The sequence below is a fragment of the Crocuta crocuta genome, unplaced genomic scaffold (assembly GCF_008692635.1).
Source record: "Crocuta crocuta isolate KB4526 unplaced genomic scaffold, BGI_CrCroc_1.0 scaffold228, whole genome shotgun sequence".
Lineage (NCBI taxonomy): Eukaryota > Metazoa > Chordata > Mammalia > Carnivora > Hyaenidae > Crocuta > Crocuta crocuta.
Window position 1 is genome coordinate 1,982,829 of NW_027532820.1, and position 15,298 is coordinate 1,998,126.

The window sequence follows — 15,298 nt, forward strand, 5'->3', positions numbered from 1 at the left end:
TATGTTACTCTCTTCTGAAGTTTATGGGGCTCAAACAGCAAAAGGAGAGAGTATCAGAACCACCAGCAGAAACATATTATAATTTCAAAGTACTTTGCTTGGTGCAGTGTTTTCTCAATTCATTGGCTTCGGAATTTCTATTGCATTAATATTCTGTTCCCCACACATCAGCACTTAATTCCATCTTCTAAGATTCTTGTTATTGCACCTGTTGTTGCTTTTCCTCCTCCAAGAGAGTGTAAGTGTATCCAGGGCAGGACCCTGTGTCTCACCCCCACCGAGCCCATGCCGGGTTGTGCTGAGCACATGTTAGGTCTACAATAAATGATCCCACAAATAACGAGGCTGTGTGGTAAATACATTTTGAGAAAGGCTGTGTTGGATTGGCTTACAAGTGATGCTATTTAGAGCAGGTGGTTTGGATCATGCGGCCTTTGCGGCACTACTGGTTCCCAGCTTTTGTGACTTTGCAAGACATCTGCTGAGATTCCTGCAGGGGTCACAGCCAAGCCTGTGGGCATCAAGAACCTTGAGTCTCGGGAGCCAAGGCCTCCGTGCGCTGCCAGCCTGCTCAGGTCAGCCACAGTTGGCTGCCTCTCTCCACCCCGGCCCTGCTCATTCTCATTTCCAGGCGGCATCCTCGAGGGCTGGCTTTCCCCAGTTTCCTTCCTGATGCTTGGCCAACATCTGGGTGGCTGGCGTAGCTCCACTGCCAGCCTGGTCGGGCAGAGTTGAGACAGGGCAGGGCACGATGGCTCATGTGGGTGGTGAGTACCTTCTGTTACCTCGGCTCCTGGATGAGAATCGGCAGGCCTATCGGCTGGTGAATGTGAAACTCCTCAGGGCGCTGTGCAGTCTTCCCTGAGGCGCACCTGTGGCTTTGCTGGAGGGGGATGGGGACAGGATGAGGGGCGGGAGAGCACCTTTGGCTTTTTCCAGTGGTAGAACCACAGCTGGCATCCTCTGCTCTCATCCCCTGCTCAGGCAGCCCTCTAGAGTGCCATCGAGCACAGGAGAAATCCGTCTTCACCTCCAGCTACAGAGGCCGGAGGAAAGGGCCGCTCTCTAGGGCCCGTGCGTTGGAGAAGAGCATTAGTGTAGATGGGTTTCTTTTATTTGCCCTGCATCACGGAGGCTATTTGAACACTGCCCATTTAGGTCTGAAACAGTGCTGCTTTATGGTTATATCCAAGGAAAATACGCACCCTGATAGATGTAGGTGTCTAATCCACCCATTGGGTTAGAGCTTAGAAAAATATTTACCTTTTAACATCTGTGCTGCATTTTCCACTGCGCAAACACGCATCTGCTTGATGGAATGTCTGCAGAGTTTAGATGGGTTTAAAGCAAGTTTTCTTAGTAACCATATAGCTCTGTCTTGACAGGGCAGTCCTGGATTTGTGGTTGGGAGGTTTTTCTCAGATCAACTCATTGTTTGAAACAAATAGCTCTTGAGTTTATAAAAGGAAGAGCTGGAGGCAATCCCAGTAATTGGATCTTTAATAAACCCCTCACCTCTTAGTAAGCCATTTGGTGCAACAGTTTTAGAATTTTCAGCAGAGTCCACAGCCTGTGGGTTTCAGGCTGAGGGAGGGGTGGGGTGTGTGACAGAACTGTCATCAGGAAGCCCTTCAGAGATACTGAGGTTTGAAAATGGGCTTTTCTCACACCTCCTTTCCCCTTCCTTCCCCGGGGCTTCATCCTCATTCTGGAGACCCATGAACCTGGAAGAGAATATTCTGTCCTTTTAGGCAGCGGAGCCTGGCCAGCGATACCAGGGAACTGATTCTTCCCACACCTCCAAGGGTGTCAAGTGAAGTTCACCATGGTATGAGCTTCTATACACCTTTCCCTTCCTCCTGAATCAGACTCCTTTGCCTCACAGTCTCCAGGGGGGAAGCCAGGCAGATGAGGCTTGAGGCTTTGGGTGTAGCCAGCCATTAATTCACCCCTGATCTCATTCTGGGCCAGTGGCGCACAAGGGACCTCAGGTCCTCCCTTGTTAAGCCCTCTGAGCCCATCTTTGAGCAACTCTTAAAACCTGCACAAGTCAATTCTGGAGAAGACACTTCAGCCCTGTTTTTTTTTTTCTCTCACAGCAACATTCTTGAATGCATGTTACACATGTGTGAGTGCATCCAACAGTGACCTTATTTTCCAAACACTGAAAAGTCCCATTTCTATTCTCAGCCAAGTTCAAACAACAAATATTTACTGGATTCCTACCGTGTGCCAAGCATAGTACAAGTCTGTAAGGAAGAAAGAAGTCTCTGGGTCTCGGGTGAAGCATGAGAGGGCCCTCAGGCCCAGATTTTGCAGCAACATCCTCCGTGCTGAAAGCCACTGTGGGATTAACCGACAGCTGCCCACAGTCCTCTCTACTGGTGGTGCTGTTCATTCTAAAACTCCATCTTGCCACTTTTCAGTATACGGAATATGTCGATGAAAAGTACATGTGAAGATTTACCTAGAAAATTCTTTGGGGCTACTATTGCCCGTGCTTGAAATAGAGAGGCCATGAGTTTGGGGGCACCCATGGCAGAGCGTGGACAATGTGCTCTGGGCTTCTCTCCACCACCCTTCCCCCACCCCTTTCTCTTTCTTGTTTGCCCCTCCTCACCCCTTCTCCCTCCCTTCCAGTGCGCTGGAAGGCTGTAAGTGGCAGGCCACTAATGGCCAGCATAGTGTGGTGTGCAGGGCGGGGAGGGAAGAGACCAAAAAGACAGAACTGTACCAAACCAGGCCCCATTCCATTTCGACGCCATGCCCTGTTAAGATCCTTACCTCTTCTGCTGCCTGCTTGTCCCGCAAGGCAATCACATTCCTAATGAGTTTGTTAAAAAAGCCATTCAGTTCATCTCGGTTCTTATTGGGCAAAATCCGGGCCAGTGGGACCATTATAGATGGAAATGATACTTGAAAGAGAGAAAAACAAAAGCGGCACTGAAAACGGGGCGGCAGTAACCCTGGGCTATTAGATGCCTGTTGCCCGGGAAGCAAACCCTGGCGTTGACTTAGAGTCATTGGAAGCTGGGGCTCCCCTCCAGATCTGCACTCTTTATGGCAGGGTTTGTACCTTGTTTCACTTCCCGATCCCTCACATTCCTTGCACATTGTAAGCATTCGGTAAATGTCTGCACAGTTGAATCCCCACTTCCATCTTGCTCCCGAGAAGTCAATCTCATACTTAGAAATTAATCTTCTAGGTCCTAGATCCGATGGTCCAAGGTCTTTGTATTTCATCAAGAAAGGACAGATTATAGGCCTCGTTTCAAATCTTAGCAAGTGGTGGAAGCTGATCTACTTTTTTTAACTTTCTGGTCATTTGCATTTTTTCCCCACTGGGTAATTGTCCCCAGAGCTACCACCTGAATAGTCCCTAAGAGCTGCTCCTGCTGCTGCTGCTGCTGCTGGTGGCAAGAATGCTGGCCCGTTGGGTACCTCCCCTGCTGTGCCAGGCACACAGCTGTGCCCTTGTCGCCATGGCCTTGAGCCAGGGCTACCTAGGGACACTTATCCCCTCCTGGAGGGTGGCCTAGGCTGAGGGGCTGAGCTGCTGAAGTGTTGTTCAGGTCAGTTCAGCTTCCCAGCATCAATGGTGGGCTCACTGCGCATAGGCACTGTGCAGGAGCCAGGATGGAGAGGGTAGTTCGGGAGCCTCGGAGGTCCTAGAGCACTCTGCCCATTTTCAAGAGCCAGAGTCTGAATCAACATGGGGTAAAAGGGAGGTGGGTTCAGAGAGGACTGGTAGCAGGGCTGGGACAGTGGAGCCACCGGCCCCCACCCCGGGTGTGTCCATGGTCAATGGTAAGTGGAGCTGACTCAGGGGAGCAGCTCTCGGGGGTGGAGGGGGTGAGGGGCATAGAGGGGAGCTCCTTTGACCCCCATAGCGACAGCTCCTACAGTTTCAGTGCAGGGCTGATGGAGGTGACATGGACTTCCACAGAAATGGACTCAGAAATGGGAATGCAACTGACCAAGGAATGAATACAATTTAGCAGCCTGGCAGAAAGGTTAGATGTTAGGGCAATAATCAATAACAGCAATAGCCACACTTCAATACTTCCATAAAAGCAAGAAGATGCTGGAATTGGCCAGAGGGTAAAAACTCACTTCTAAAATAAAAATAAAATAAATTGACCAGTCTCCACAGCATTAGGTAACCTGCTAGTCACCCTTTGCGTATGATTTCTAGTTTACTGTGCATTGGGATTCAAGCAGAGAAGTCTTCCGAAAAGGATTTTGCTAGAGAGGAGAAATATGTCCTAGAAAATGAAAGACTTTGGGCTCCAATCTTGGCTCTGCCTTTCTAAGCCTCAATCTTCTCATCCGTGAAGTGGGCGTGAGAATACTTCTCTCATAGGGGTGAACACAGCACTAACAGGCAATGTAAGCAAAGCACTCGGCGCTGGCCATGGCTGCTGTTCCGGCTGTGGCGGTGGTGCAAGGGGCCAGCACTACCTGTCTTGGTGATGGGTGGCCCTGACTGGTGACAAGAGGTGCCTGGGTGGCTCCAGGAACATAAGACCTCTCTCTGCAGAGTGGACTCTGCAGGGTGACTCTCAGAAACACCTGGAGTCGTGGTGAGAGCTGCCTGGGCCTCCCAGACATCATGGGGACTGGCCAGCTTGCTGGACCCCCGTCTTACTGCCCTGGGCAGGAGCTGTACTTACAGATTAAAACCAGGATAGGCTTGGGGATGGAGTACGCAAAGAAACGCCTGCAGTGCTGCACAAATGGGTCCTCGGGAGCCCTTTGGGAGTCCACCTGGGTGCCGAAGGCGATACTGGCAACCACATCTGTAGTGTAGCAGCTGTAGCACCTACGGGAGAGGAGACCATTTGGATTTAGAAAGGACACTGCCATTGGCCTGCTCATCATGCACATGCCTCAAGAGGCACCGCTCCATAGTCTACCTGCTCGAGCTGAAAGGAGGTGATCAGAGAGGAGCCCCTAGGATGGGGTCCTTTGAGCATTGCAACAGAATTTGGGAGGAGACCCCAAAACATCTGATCACTGATATAAACACAGACTGGGGAGGGGAGAACATTACTTCCTCGCCTTGCAAGCTTGAGACAGCCTTTTTTTTAATTTTTAATGTTTTATTTATTTCTGAGAGAGAGAGACCGCATGAACAGGGGAGGGTCAGAGAGAGGGAGACACAGAATCTGAAACAGGCTCCAGGCTCTGAGCTAGCTGTCAGCACAGAGCCTGACGTGGGGCTCGAACACATGAACCGTGAGATCATAACCTGATCCGAAGTCAGACTGTTAACCGACTGAGCCACCCAGGCGCCTCCAGGCAGCCTTAATTAACCAGCCACAGTCAGATACCAAGAAATATGCTCTAACCTGTCCTCCCAGCAGGGCGGGGGAGGGGAGGAAAAGCAGTGGACCCAGAGCTCACGTGCATTACCCCAAAGCTGTGCAGAGTTGGTCCAAAGCCAGGATCAAGTGGTTAACTGATATATAGCAAGTTGGGATTGATGAATTAACAACCTGGCTGTCTAGTTTTATTAGCTCCGTTTCCCTCTCTTCCTCCTAATGATTTTACAGTTTTTATAAGAGTTACAAACAAAAAACAAGGGCGCTTCACACTCAAATAAATTCAAGACAAACTTTGGGACCAGCTTCATGAACATATGTATATTATTACAGAAAACACACGTTGCACTTTAGAAACAAACAGAAGGAAAAGTGTCTGGCAATAGCTCCAGAAAAATTAACCTCTTCGGCTCTAGAAAGCCTGCCCTTAAATGGCCATTTTAAATGAGAATGATCCTTTTTTGTTATCTTAGAGGAGCAGTCCAGTTATTTCTAGAAAGGCTCCCAATGGGGTATGCATATCCTTGTATAATTAAAAGTTCTTATTTCTGTGGCTTCACTTAGGCACATACATAGTTCCTTTTCTTCCTAACCAACAGCTTTTCATTAAGGGATAAATGACATCTCCAGATGACTTCTTTTATTTTGACTGCTTTATTGAAAACATTTCTACAATTGATTACACATGTCCCCGATATAGCAAAAACAATTTGCCTACTGAATGTGATTTCATCTGATCCTAATGGTCAAAGAGTTAAGAGGGCTTTTTTTTTTTTTCTGTTTTATTTTGTTTTTGGAAGAGTTAAGGGTTTTTAAGTTATTTACTTTGCTTTTGTAGCTGTTCAGCCCGTCTTATCTTTAGCCAACTCATGCATCTCATGACCAGAGAGAAAGTGTACGAGAGGATTTTGTAAACATAGTGGCAGAATTTAAATGCTGGTGATAATTATGTTATTTTATTAGCAGCGATAATAAGAACGAGCCAGCTTCTGGCTGATCTGTGTCTCTCGCCCTACTCTGTAAGCCATAACTCATCAGAGGACAACTAGAAGGAGAGCCTAATAATTAGTCATTTAAATTTGGTGTTCACCGCTAAGTCATAGCTTTCAGGCTGAGGTGCATCACAATTTTTCTTGAAGTAAAAATTCATAGACTCCCCCGCTCCACTGGGACCCTGTCCTTCCTGCCCACTCCTGTGTCTGCAGAGGTCAGAGGGTGTGTCCACCCACACGCCACTGCCCACTCAAGGGTTCCCTCCATATGCCACACCTGCTCTGGCCTTTGTTCATATTCTCTTCACATTGCACGCAGGTTTCCTTTTTTATTATTCAGTCCACCCATGCTTTTATGAGCCCCTAGCATTTCCATAGTTTGCTGGTCCCAAGGTAATTGTCCAGCAATTATGTACAGTTACAAGAAGCAGTAATTCAAAAGTGCAATTTCTCATCTGTCATGTAGCCATGTAGCACACTTACCTCTGGATGTCGAAAGCGTCCCCGGATTCTGCATAGTGTTTTAAGTGAGCCAGAAGCATGTTGCAGGCTTGGCTGATTAGGGGAGTCATCTGATAGCAGATAACAAAGGTGTAATTAGGACAGCATGCAGGGAACACACCTAAAGTAGCTGCAGATAAAGAGGTTATGTGTGGTGCTTCCTGGGAAAATGGACAAGGAAACTTGTCCTGCCACTGAGATTCAAGAGGAAGTTCTGAAATTCACAAATATAAAATACAATAGCTGTAAATGTCTATTTTAGCTTAAGCAATCTGTTCTATTGGAAACAAAAAGAAGAAAGGATATATAGTAAATACTGTGAAATAATTACAAAAATGATCATTAAGTGCTTAGACAGAAATGAGAATCACTGCTCGGTTTCATGACATTTGGTTAGCATTAGAGAGTAAATAGGCCACAATCCATATGTACTCTCTCTGGAATTAGCCCAAATCCATGCTTGCTTGGTTCCAATTATACTTTAGATCTTCTGCTAGAGTATAGAATCTCAGTCTCCAAAGGAACATAAGGTCGTCCATTTCAACTGCTTATTCAATACGAAAATCATTTTTAGAGCATTTCTGATAGATGGCTATTCATTTCTGCTTCAGCTGCTTAAAATTTTTGAGGACGTATAAGGGAACCCTTGACTCGAAGAGGCCTTCCATGCCCACCCAGGAAAACAGCTGAGTTTCTTTTCTTTTTTTCTTTTTTCTTTTTTTAATGTTTTATTATTTGTATTTGAGAGACAGGGTGCGCATGGAGGCAGGCGCGCAGAGAGAGGGAGATAGGCTCCAGGCTCTGAGCTGTCATCACAGAGCCCGGCATGGGGCTCGAACCCACGAACCATGAATGAGATCGTGACCTGAGCTGAAGTTAGACGCTTAACCGACTGAGCCACCCAGGCAACGCCCCCCCCCATTTTTAAAAATATTAAAATATTTTCATCTTGGAAACAGTCTAACATAGGCCCAGAAGGATACAGAGAACGGTATCACGAACATTCATGTAATCATTATCCAACATGTTTGGATCTCACTTCTGGCCGCCACCATGTTGACCCCAGCCAGCTGGCTCAAGTGGGTGGAATTCTTTGTGGAGCTGACAGGCAGCCACATGACCTTCTGCTTCCTCCTGCATGTTGGCGAAGCCAGGTCGGAAACATCAAGGAGAGTCCTTCCCACCAGTGCCCATTCTAGAACAACATTGTAGCTAAAGCAATCCACCATAATACCTTGTTCTGACCATTTCTTACAGAAAGCATTTTTGAAATGTTAAATATGTTTAGATTTTACTGTGTTAACACTAGAATATAACTTCCTGAGGCCAGGGAAGGTTGTCTTTTTGTTCATTTTTATGTCCCCAGCACCCACAACAATGCCTTAGCCCATAGAAATTGTTTGTTGAACAAGTGAAGGAATTGGAATGATTATGTAAGCCTCAGTCTTTGCTCTTAAAGTTTTGAGGCTTTGGGGGAGGTTATAAAGTATTAATCTACTTGTTAGAAGGTATGTTGTTCCGAGGCAAAATCTGACCCCTCTTACCTTCTTCCTCTTGGTAGTGCTTCCGGTACTCAGACGGCAGGTGCTGCATCTCCTCACAGACTAGATGGTTCTTCCCCATCCCTTCAACCGCCCCTCCTTGTACACATGGTCTGCACACACTTCTCCATTCTCATTTTGCGGGTGCGCTCTCTCTCTCTCCCTCTCTGTCTCCCTCCCTCAGTCATCAGTGTCACTTCTGAAAGGCAGCTCCATAAATGGAACAATATTTCAGGTAAGATTCCTTATTACGTCATTTAGGGCAACTGGGTGGCTCAGTCAGTTAAGCGTCCAACTTCGGCTCAGGTCATGATCTCGCAGTTCGTGAGTTTGAGCCCCACGTTGGGCTCTGTGGTGACAGCTTGGAGCCTGGAGCCTGCTTTGGATTCTGTGTCTCCCTCTCTCTCTGCCCCTTCCCTGCTCTCTTTTTCTCTCTCAAAACTAAATAAACGTTAGAAAAATTGTATTTAAAAAATCGTAAATGGATCACTCCCCTGCCTGCCAATCACAAGCCCAGATGTGTGTTGAAGACACATTTTTTTAGAAGACACATATGACAGGCAAACATTGAGGTTCCAGTTAACAAAAACCTCCATAGGCATGAGTCACCACCATAGGCAATTGATTTTTTGACACTTTTGGCTCCATTCTTTAGAAGCACTTTACATTTACATTATATTTATTGCCGTGAAAAGTTGTCCCGCCATGTGTTCTGAGCAGAACAAGCTCTTAACTCTCCCTAAAACATTCAAGTGATCCGAGAAGCCCAGCACGTTGGGACAGCCTGGGTGGCTGGTTGGAGGGACACACAGCTTTGTTGGACCCCTCCCTCCCTCCCATAACTCTGCAAGCTCACCCCCCTCATCCCTGCCCCCCGCTCTGGAGGGTAAGGAAAGAACTGTAGCAACCGGGTCTCTGGCAGAATCAGTTGAATATTCAACTGAGAAGCAGAAGGACATTCCCAGTGAATAAGAGTGAGCTGTAGTCTAAGCTCGGGGCTGCGTCAGTTCCCAGACCAGGGACATTGGCCTGGGCAGCACCTCTGGGCAGCCACACAGCAGGTCAAGGAGCAGATGCTCAGAGAGAAACATACACACTCAGTGGAGAGATATCAGGGCATCTGAGTGCCCCCCCCCACCCTCCTTGTTGCTGAGACTCCTGGAAGAAGTATCTGTAAGAGGCAAATACTGGGGAAAATTTTTTCATCTCATCGAGCTTCCAGTGCTTAGAGCACTAGAGTGTTTGTACCCGGTACGGGTGGGCCAAGGGATGCACTCATGCATTCAGACCTCCTCTCCTGTAACACTGCCTAGTCCTTCTGGCTCCATGTGAAACTTGGCAAGTGTGCCTTCTAAGCCTTCGTTCAGTTTGTCACTAGGTATACAGGATCAAACACAGCCCCGTGGCCCTCCACCAGACTGCTGCCTTAGGTAGCTACAGAACCGGTCAGTCATCACCGATTCCAGCCCTTCAGCCAGCTGTGCATGAACCTAAGTGGATATTCATCCAGGCAGCAATTTACCAGTCACTTGGCTGGGCAAGACTTTGTCAAATGATCTGCCTAAATAGAAATGTAATTTACCTCACATGCCTCTCCTGAAGTCCACTCAAAACAGGGATGAGGATGGCTGTCCTGATTTGTTCTTGGTAACCCTTGATGGACTCTTTATGACAACTCTGTCCTTTTCTAAATGCTCACAAACTGTCCACCTAATAATCCATCAGTACAAAAGTGCATGTAAATGGATCACTTTTATTTTTTTATTTTTTTATTTTTAGTTTATTTTTGAGAGAGACAGAGCGTGAGCAGGAGATGGGCAGAGAGAGAGGGAGACACAGAATACAAAGCAGCCTCCAGGCTCTGAGCTGTTTGCACAGAGCCCAATGAGGAGCTTGAACCCATGAACCATGAGATCATGACATGAGCCGAAGTTGGATGCTTAACCAGCTGAGCCACCCAGGAACCCCTGGGTCACTTTTTAAAAATTTTGTATTTTATTTATTTTGAGAGAGGGAGCAAGGGAGAAGCAGACAGAGAGGGAGAGAAAGAATCCTGAGCAGGCTCCATGCTGTCAGCACAAAGCTCAATATCGGGCTCAGTCTCACGAACTGTGAGACCATGACCTGAGTCAAAATCAAGAGCCAGATGCTTTAACTGACTGAGCTACCCAGGTGCCCTTAAATGGGTCACTTTTAATGGCCTCTAGGCGATTACTCTCAGAATTCCTTAGACTACCTTCATGTTTGAAGAATTCTGTACTCTCTCAGACACAACTATGACTGGCTTCACCAGCTACATTCTTCCATTATTTTAATAAAGGTGGTACAAGTGAACTCTATTTTAATAAAATCCCATATACCAAAATTTCTCTTAGATTTGTTTCAGAGGAATAAGAACATGATAAAAAAAGAAAAATATTGTTTGAAAGAAAGTCTTTTTAGATATCAAGCTTCCGGCTTCCTTAATGTAACAACAATGGTATGCAACATAAAATTGGATTTACACTCAACTCTTGAGAAGCGTGCCCTGTGTATAAAGAGGGGTCCACCCATACTGAGTCCACTTGTAGTTGGACAGTGCAAAGTGGGGCTGGCCCCATCGCCCACCATCGGTTCCTCTACGTGCTTATAACTAGAATGCTTTGTGGCTGACTGGCATGATTGTAATTTTCTACCATGCTCTGCCTGCTGTCTGTTGCACTGAATGGATAATGACATTTTTATTTGGGTTAATGTGATATGAGATGGGGCATGTAATATGAAAAATGTTTTTAAAAGCAACACAGAGAAAATATTATAAGACAGTGAAGCATGATCTGTGTGTTGGCCAATAGCCATCATTTCAGGCTTTCTTCCTTGCATTATACACAAGTAGTTATGGAATATTCGCTCTTACATGAGTTGCATACAAACAAACGCTCTCTTTGATGGGCTTGCAATCATCTTTACACAATCCACAAGCCCAGCAGTTATTCCTGTAGATTTGCAGACAAGCAGGCATAGGTGGCTTTTGCAAACACACATGCACAGATGAACACACAATGCTATCATAAGATCTTAATAAAAGATTCTCATTGGATTGTTACATTTCATCTTTGTAGGATAATGAGAAATTTTTATTTTTGTTTTTCTCCCACATTTTTCATAGTGTCCATGTGTTATACTTATCATCAGATAAAATATTAACATTTTTAGGTTTTAAAAGAAGGATTTCTTCTTTGGGATGACAGTCTAGCAGCCATGCCCCCGCCCAGGGGAAAGTTACCTCTTTTCCTTCTCTCACCTCTCACATTGGTTGTCTATATTCTAGAAGACGCTGAGTGTATGGCTGGTCAGCTATTTGGTAACTAGCAGTCACCATCAAGTGTAAAGTATCATCCTCAGCCTGGGAAAGAAATTCTTCAAGGAAGGAAGTCCTTGCTTACCTGGGATTGACCGTATAGTTAAGGAGGATATATCCTTTTTTTTTTTTTTTTTAATGACTGTATCTAGGGAATTCTGAGTCAAGGTATAGACAGAGGACAATAGAGTTAATTCAAGAAGGTGGAGAGAGCTTTCTGAGTGGTCAAAAGAGAACTCATGGGGTAATGACAAAGAAGGGCTAAGAAATTCTCCTAGTCAAGGCCTTCTCTCCTTTTAGGTGATCCCCAGAATTTCATCACTGGAGTGTCCTTTGAGGCTAAGATGCTTACCATGTTAAATATACTTGACCCTGGGAGAGCAAATACTCAAAGCCACTGCCAATTATCAGATTTCCTCTCCTTGGCACTTTTTAGTTGTGTGACCTTGGGCAAATTGTTTGACTTTACTGAGTTTATTTCTTCATCTGCAAAATGGAAATAATTAGACCTCCCTTGAAGAGTTGTGACAGAGAGCATATACATAAAAGGCTTGGCTCTTGAAGGCATGTTAGCTGTCCTCTTGAGGACCCCCTCATGCTCTCATACTGTTTTGGATGTCTGGCATCATTTTCTCCCCTCTCATTCCTCATAGACAATGCCACATCTGATCTACCTGTTCTTGCCTCACCATGTTAATATCACTTCCTTGTATGATCTTTGTCTCCCCACTGAGTATTCTAATTTAGGCTTTGCCACCTGTCACCTGGAATACGGCTGTCATCCTGCTTCTTAAGAACAAAGAAGTGGAAGTATCTTTGTAATCTTAGTACTTTGTGTAGTGCCTGACACATAGGTGTACTATAAAAAACAATTTTCAAAAGAGCCTCCCAGACTCCTTTCTTTTTACTCTTCGATCCATTCTATACTCAGTCACCAGATTGGTCTAATGAAAATGCTTATTATCTAAGTATCTCCATTGGCTGAAGGGCATAGAACAAGCTACTTATCTTATTTTCCAAAGCCCACTAAGAATTGGATACTGCCAATAACCATGTGAGTTAAATTAGCAAATCTTCCCCCAGTCAAGCCTTCAGATGAGATCACAGCCCAGGCCAACAGCTTAACTACTGCATGGAGAGACCCTGAAACAGAGGTGCATGGCTCTGCCATGCCAGATTCCTGACCCACAGAAACCATGAGCTAATAAAATTTTGTTGTTTTAAGCTGCTAAACTTTGGTTGGGCCTAATTGTTACACAGTTAGCAATAGATAATTAATACACTCTCAAAGTCACCCTCTTGTGGCCACTCTTGTACATTGTCATGTACTATTGAACTTGTTGGTGTTTGTTCTGTCAGGATGGGCTCAGTGCAACACATTCAGGTGCGTCTCTAGGAGTATCTATGTGGTGACAGATTGACTGAATGCTCGTTGAGGGACCTAACATAGAAGGAACATTCATAGACTGAAGAGCTCTTTGTATCTTAGCTTCAATGCAATGCTGTTTGCTGGGAGCTGGCCCTGTGTCAAAGACCTGGTACCCATGCTGGTTCTACCTCTTACTTTGGGCAAGTCATTTGAATCTCTCTGAACTGAGGTCCTCACCCCCAAATAAGGAGCCAGTCGCAGTGCACTCTAAAGTCCCTTTCCATGGACATTCTAGGATTCAAATGTCACTAAGCATCAGATTGAGCAAGTGACTTGGGGACCATGGAAAGAGCAGGCAACTTCCTAGTTGCTCACAGTAAAGGGGTTGGATCCATGAGCCCCTCTGCTTGCCCTACTTCGTAAGAAAGTCTTTTTGTATTTCTTTGATGTACTGACTTCAGAATTACATAAAGACCTAAATCTGGTTATTTTTATGTTCCAATACTTTAGTCAAAGTGAGAATTAGAAATCCAGATCCTCTGACTCCTGGCTTGTTGCTTTTTCCTCCAAAATCAGAATCTACATTCCCTTTGTTCCTCAGTCAGTTTGCTTCTAGGTTATAATTTCACTTCATGCAGCTCTGATGACATGCACTTGGAAAACAAACACATAAACAAATATTATTGGGCTTTTGGAGCCCCTGGAAATTTGGAGAACAGAGTTGGCCTGAGTGCTAGGGAAGCCCCATTTCCTGAACTGGGAGAGGGAAGGAAGGCCCCTTCTGCATTATCTTTTTTTTTTTTTTAATATTTATTTATTTTTGAGAGAGAGAGAGAGAGCATGAGAGCTTGTGCGTGCGTGCATGTGTGTGAAAGTAGGAGGAGGGCAGAGAGAGGATAAAGGATCCAAAGCAGGCTCTGCACTGAGCGTGGAGAGCCAGATGCAGGGCTCAAACTCCCAAACCATGAGATCATGACCTGCACCAAAGTCGGATACTTCACTGACTGAGCCACCCTGGCGCCCCACTTCTGCATTATCTTAAACTTCAAACTGAGATTACTCCCATACCTTCATGGTGTGTAGGCTGGGTGACTCATTTGTCTACAAATGAGGAGGGATTCAGAAAAAAGCGTCAACAAAGGCTGCCACCCTGAGATCAAAATATGGCCCTTGGGAGCCGTCACCCTGGGGCCATGTAAAGGGGAGGTCTGACTTGTAGCTGTCCTCAACTGCTCTGTCGCACGGGTCCAGGGGAAGCCTCCTTCCATACTCTCTCCCTTTCAAGTACCTAATAGCTCCTCACTCTCTCGTGAAGCTCACACCAAACACTCCCCCAGCACGGAACTGTCTGTGCCTCAACCTACTTCTCCAGTTTTCTCTCATGTACGGTGTGTTCCAGCCAATTTGTACTCTGTTCCCTGAACACATCCTGTACTTTTCGTCCAGATGCCTTTGTTCCTGTAGCTCATTCCACTTGCAACGCACCTTTTCCCTCTGTCAAAACTCGGTCAGATCTTCAGGACTCACTTCTAATGCTACCCCCTGTCCGCCCCACCTCCCCCGAGTGGCTTCTGATGCTCCAAAGAGGACGTGAACTCTGTCACCGTTTTCCATGCTTGGTAATCATGTAGGAATTTATGCGTTTGTTGCCCTTCTGCATTATAAACCCCTTAAAGACAGGAACTAATAAACCTTCATTGAATTTTATGAATTTAATGTTTCATTCTACTTGGCACTCTCACACCTGCGGGCAGTGGTATTTTGGAACTGATGTCAGAGGGGGATTTTCTGAATAAATAAGGGTCAACTCATAGGGATGGGAGATGGTATTTAAGCATATCGTTGGCTTTAAACATGAAAAAAATTGCCTTAAAGTGCCTTAAACTGGTGGCTAACAAATGTAAAATTAATACCAGTTAACAAAATTTACCACCTCCTTCTGCCACCCAGATATTAAAAACATCCACGACTTATTTTTATGCAGAATTTCCTGCTGATAAGTATCAGCTCTAGCCATCTAGGTGAATAATCAAGTGTCATTGCTAATAAGTCAGCGGTTCCTGTCAAGAGTTGTGACCAATTAGAACTCACCCCGATGAGGAGGTGGCTGCTGGCGTTGCCAAGCAACAGCCAAGCTGGGAGGCACATTTAGATGCTCGTTTAGATTTAACCAGTGGCAAGTCAGAGTGACATTATGATTCTGGCAAAGGAAAGCCAAATTATAACCCAGG

At 45.7% G+C, this 15,298-nt stretch overlaps 1 protein-coding gene across 2 annotated transcripts in view; it reads right to left on the reverse strand.

Annotated features, from left to right (window-relative positions):
- The window catches only part of TBXAS1 (thromboxane A synthase 1), a 157,525-nt gene that overhangs the window by 50,381 nt on the left and 91,846 nt on the right, over window positions 1-15,298 (reverse strand). For both annotated transcript variants that reach the window (XM_077781054.1, XM_077781055.1), the window contains 3 exons: window positions 6,800-6,888; window positions 4,674-4,822; window positions 2,785-2,915 (listed from right to left, as the gene is read on the reverse strand). In XM_077781054.1, the coding sequence (XP_077637180.1) occupies window positions 2,785-2,915; window positions 4,674-4,822; window positions 6,800-6,888 (369 nt within the window). The remainder of the gene's footprint in view (window positions 1-2,784; window positions 2,916-4,673; window positions 4,823-6,799; window positions 6,889-15,298) is intronic.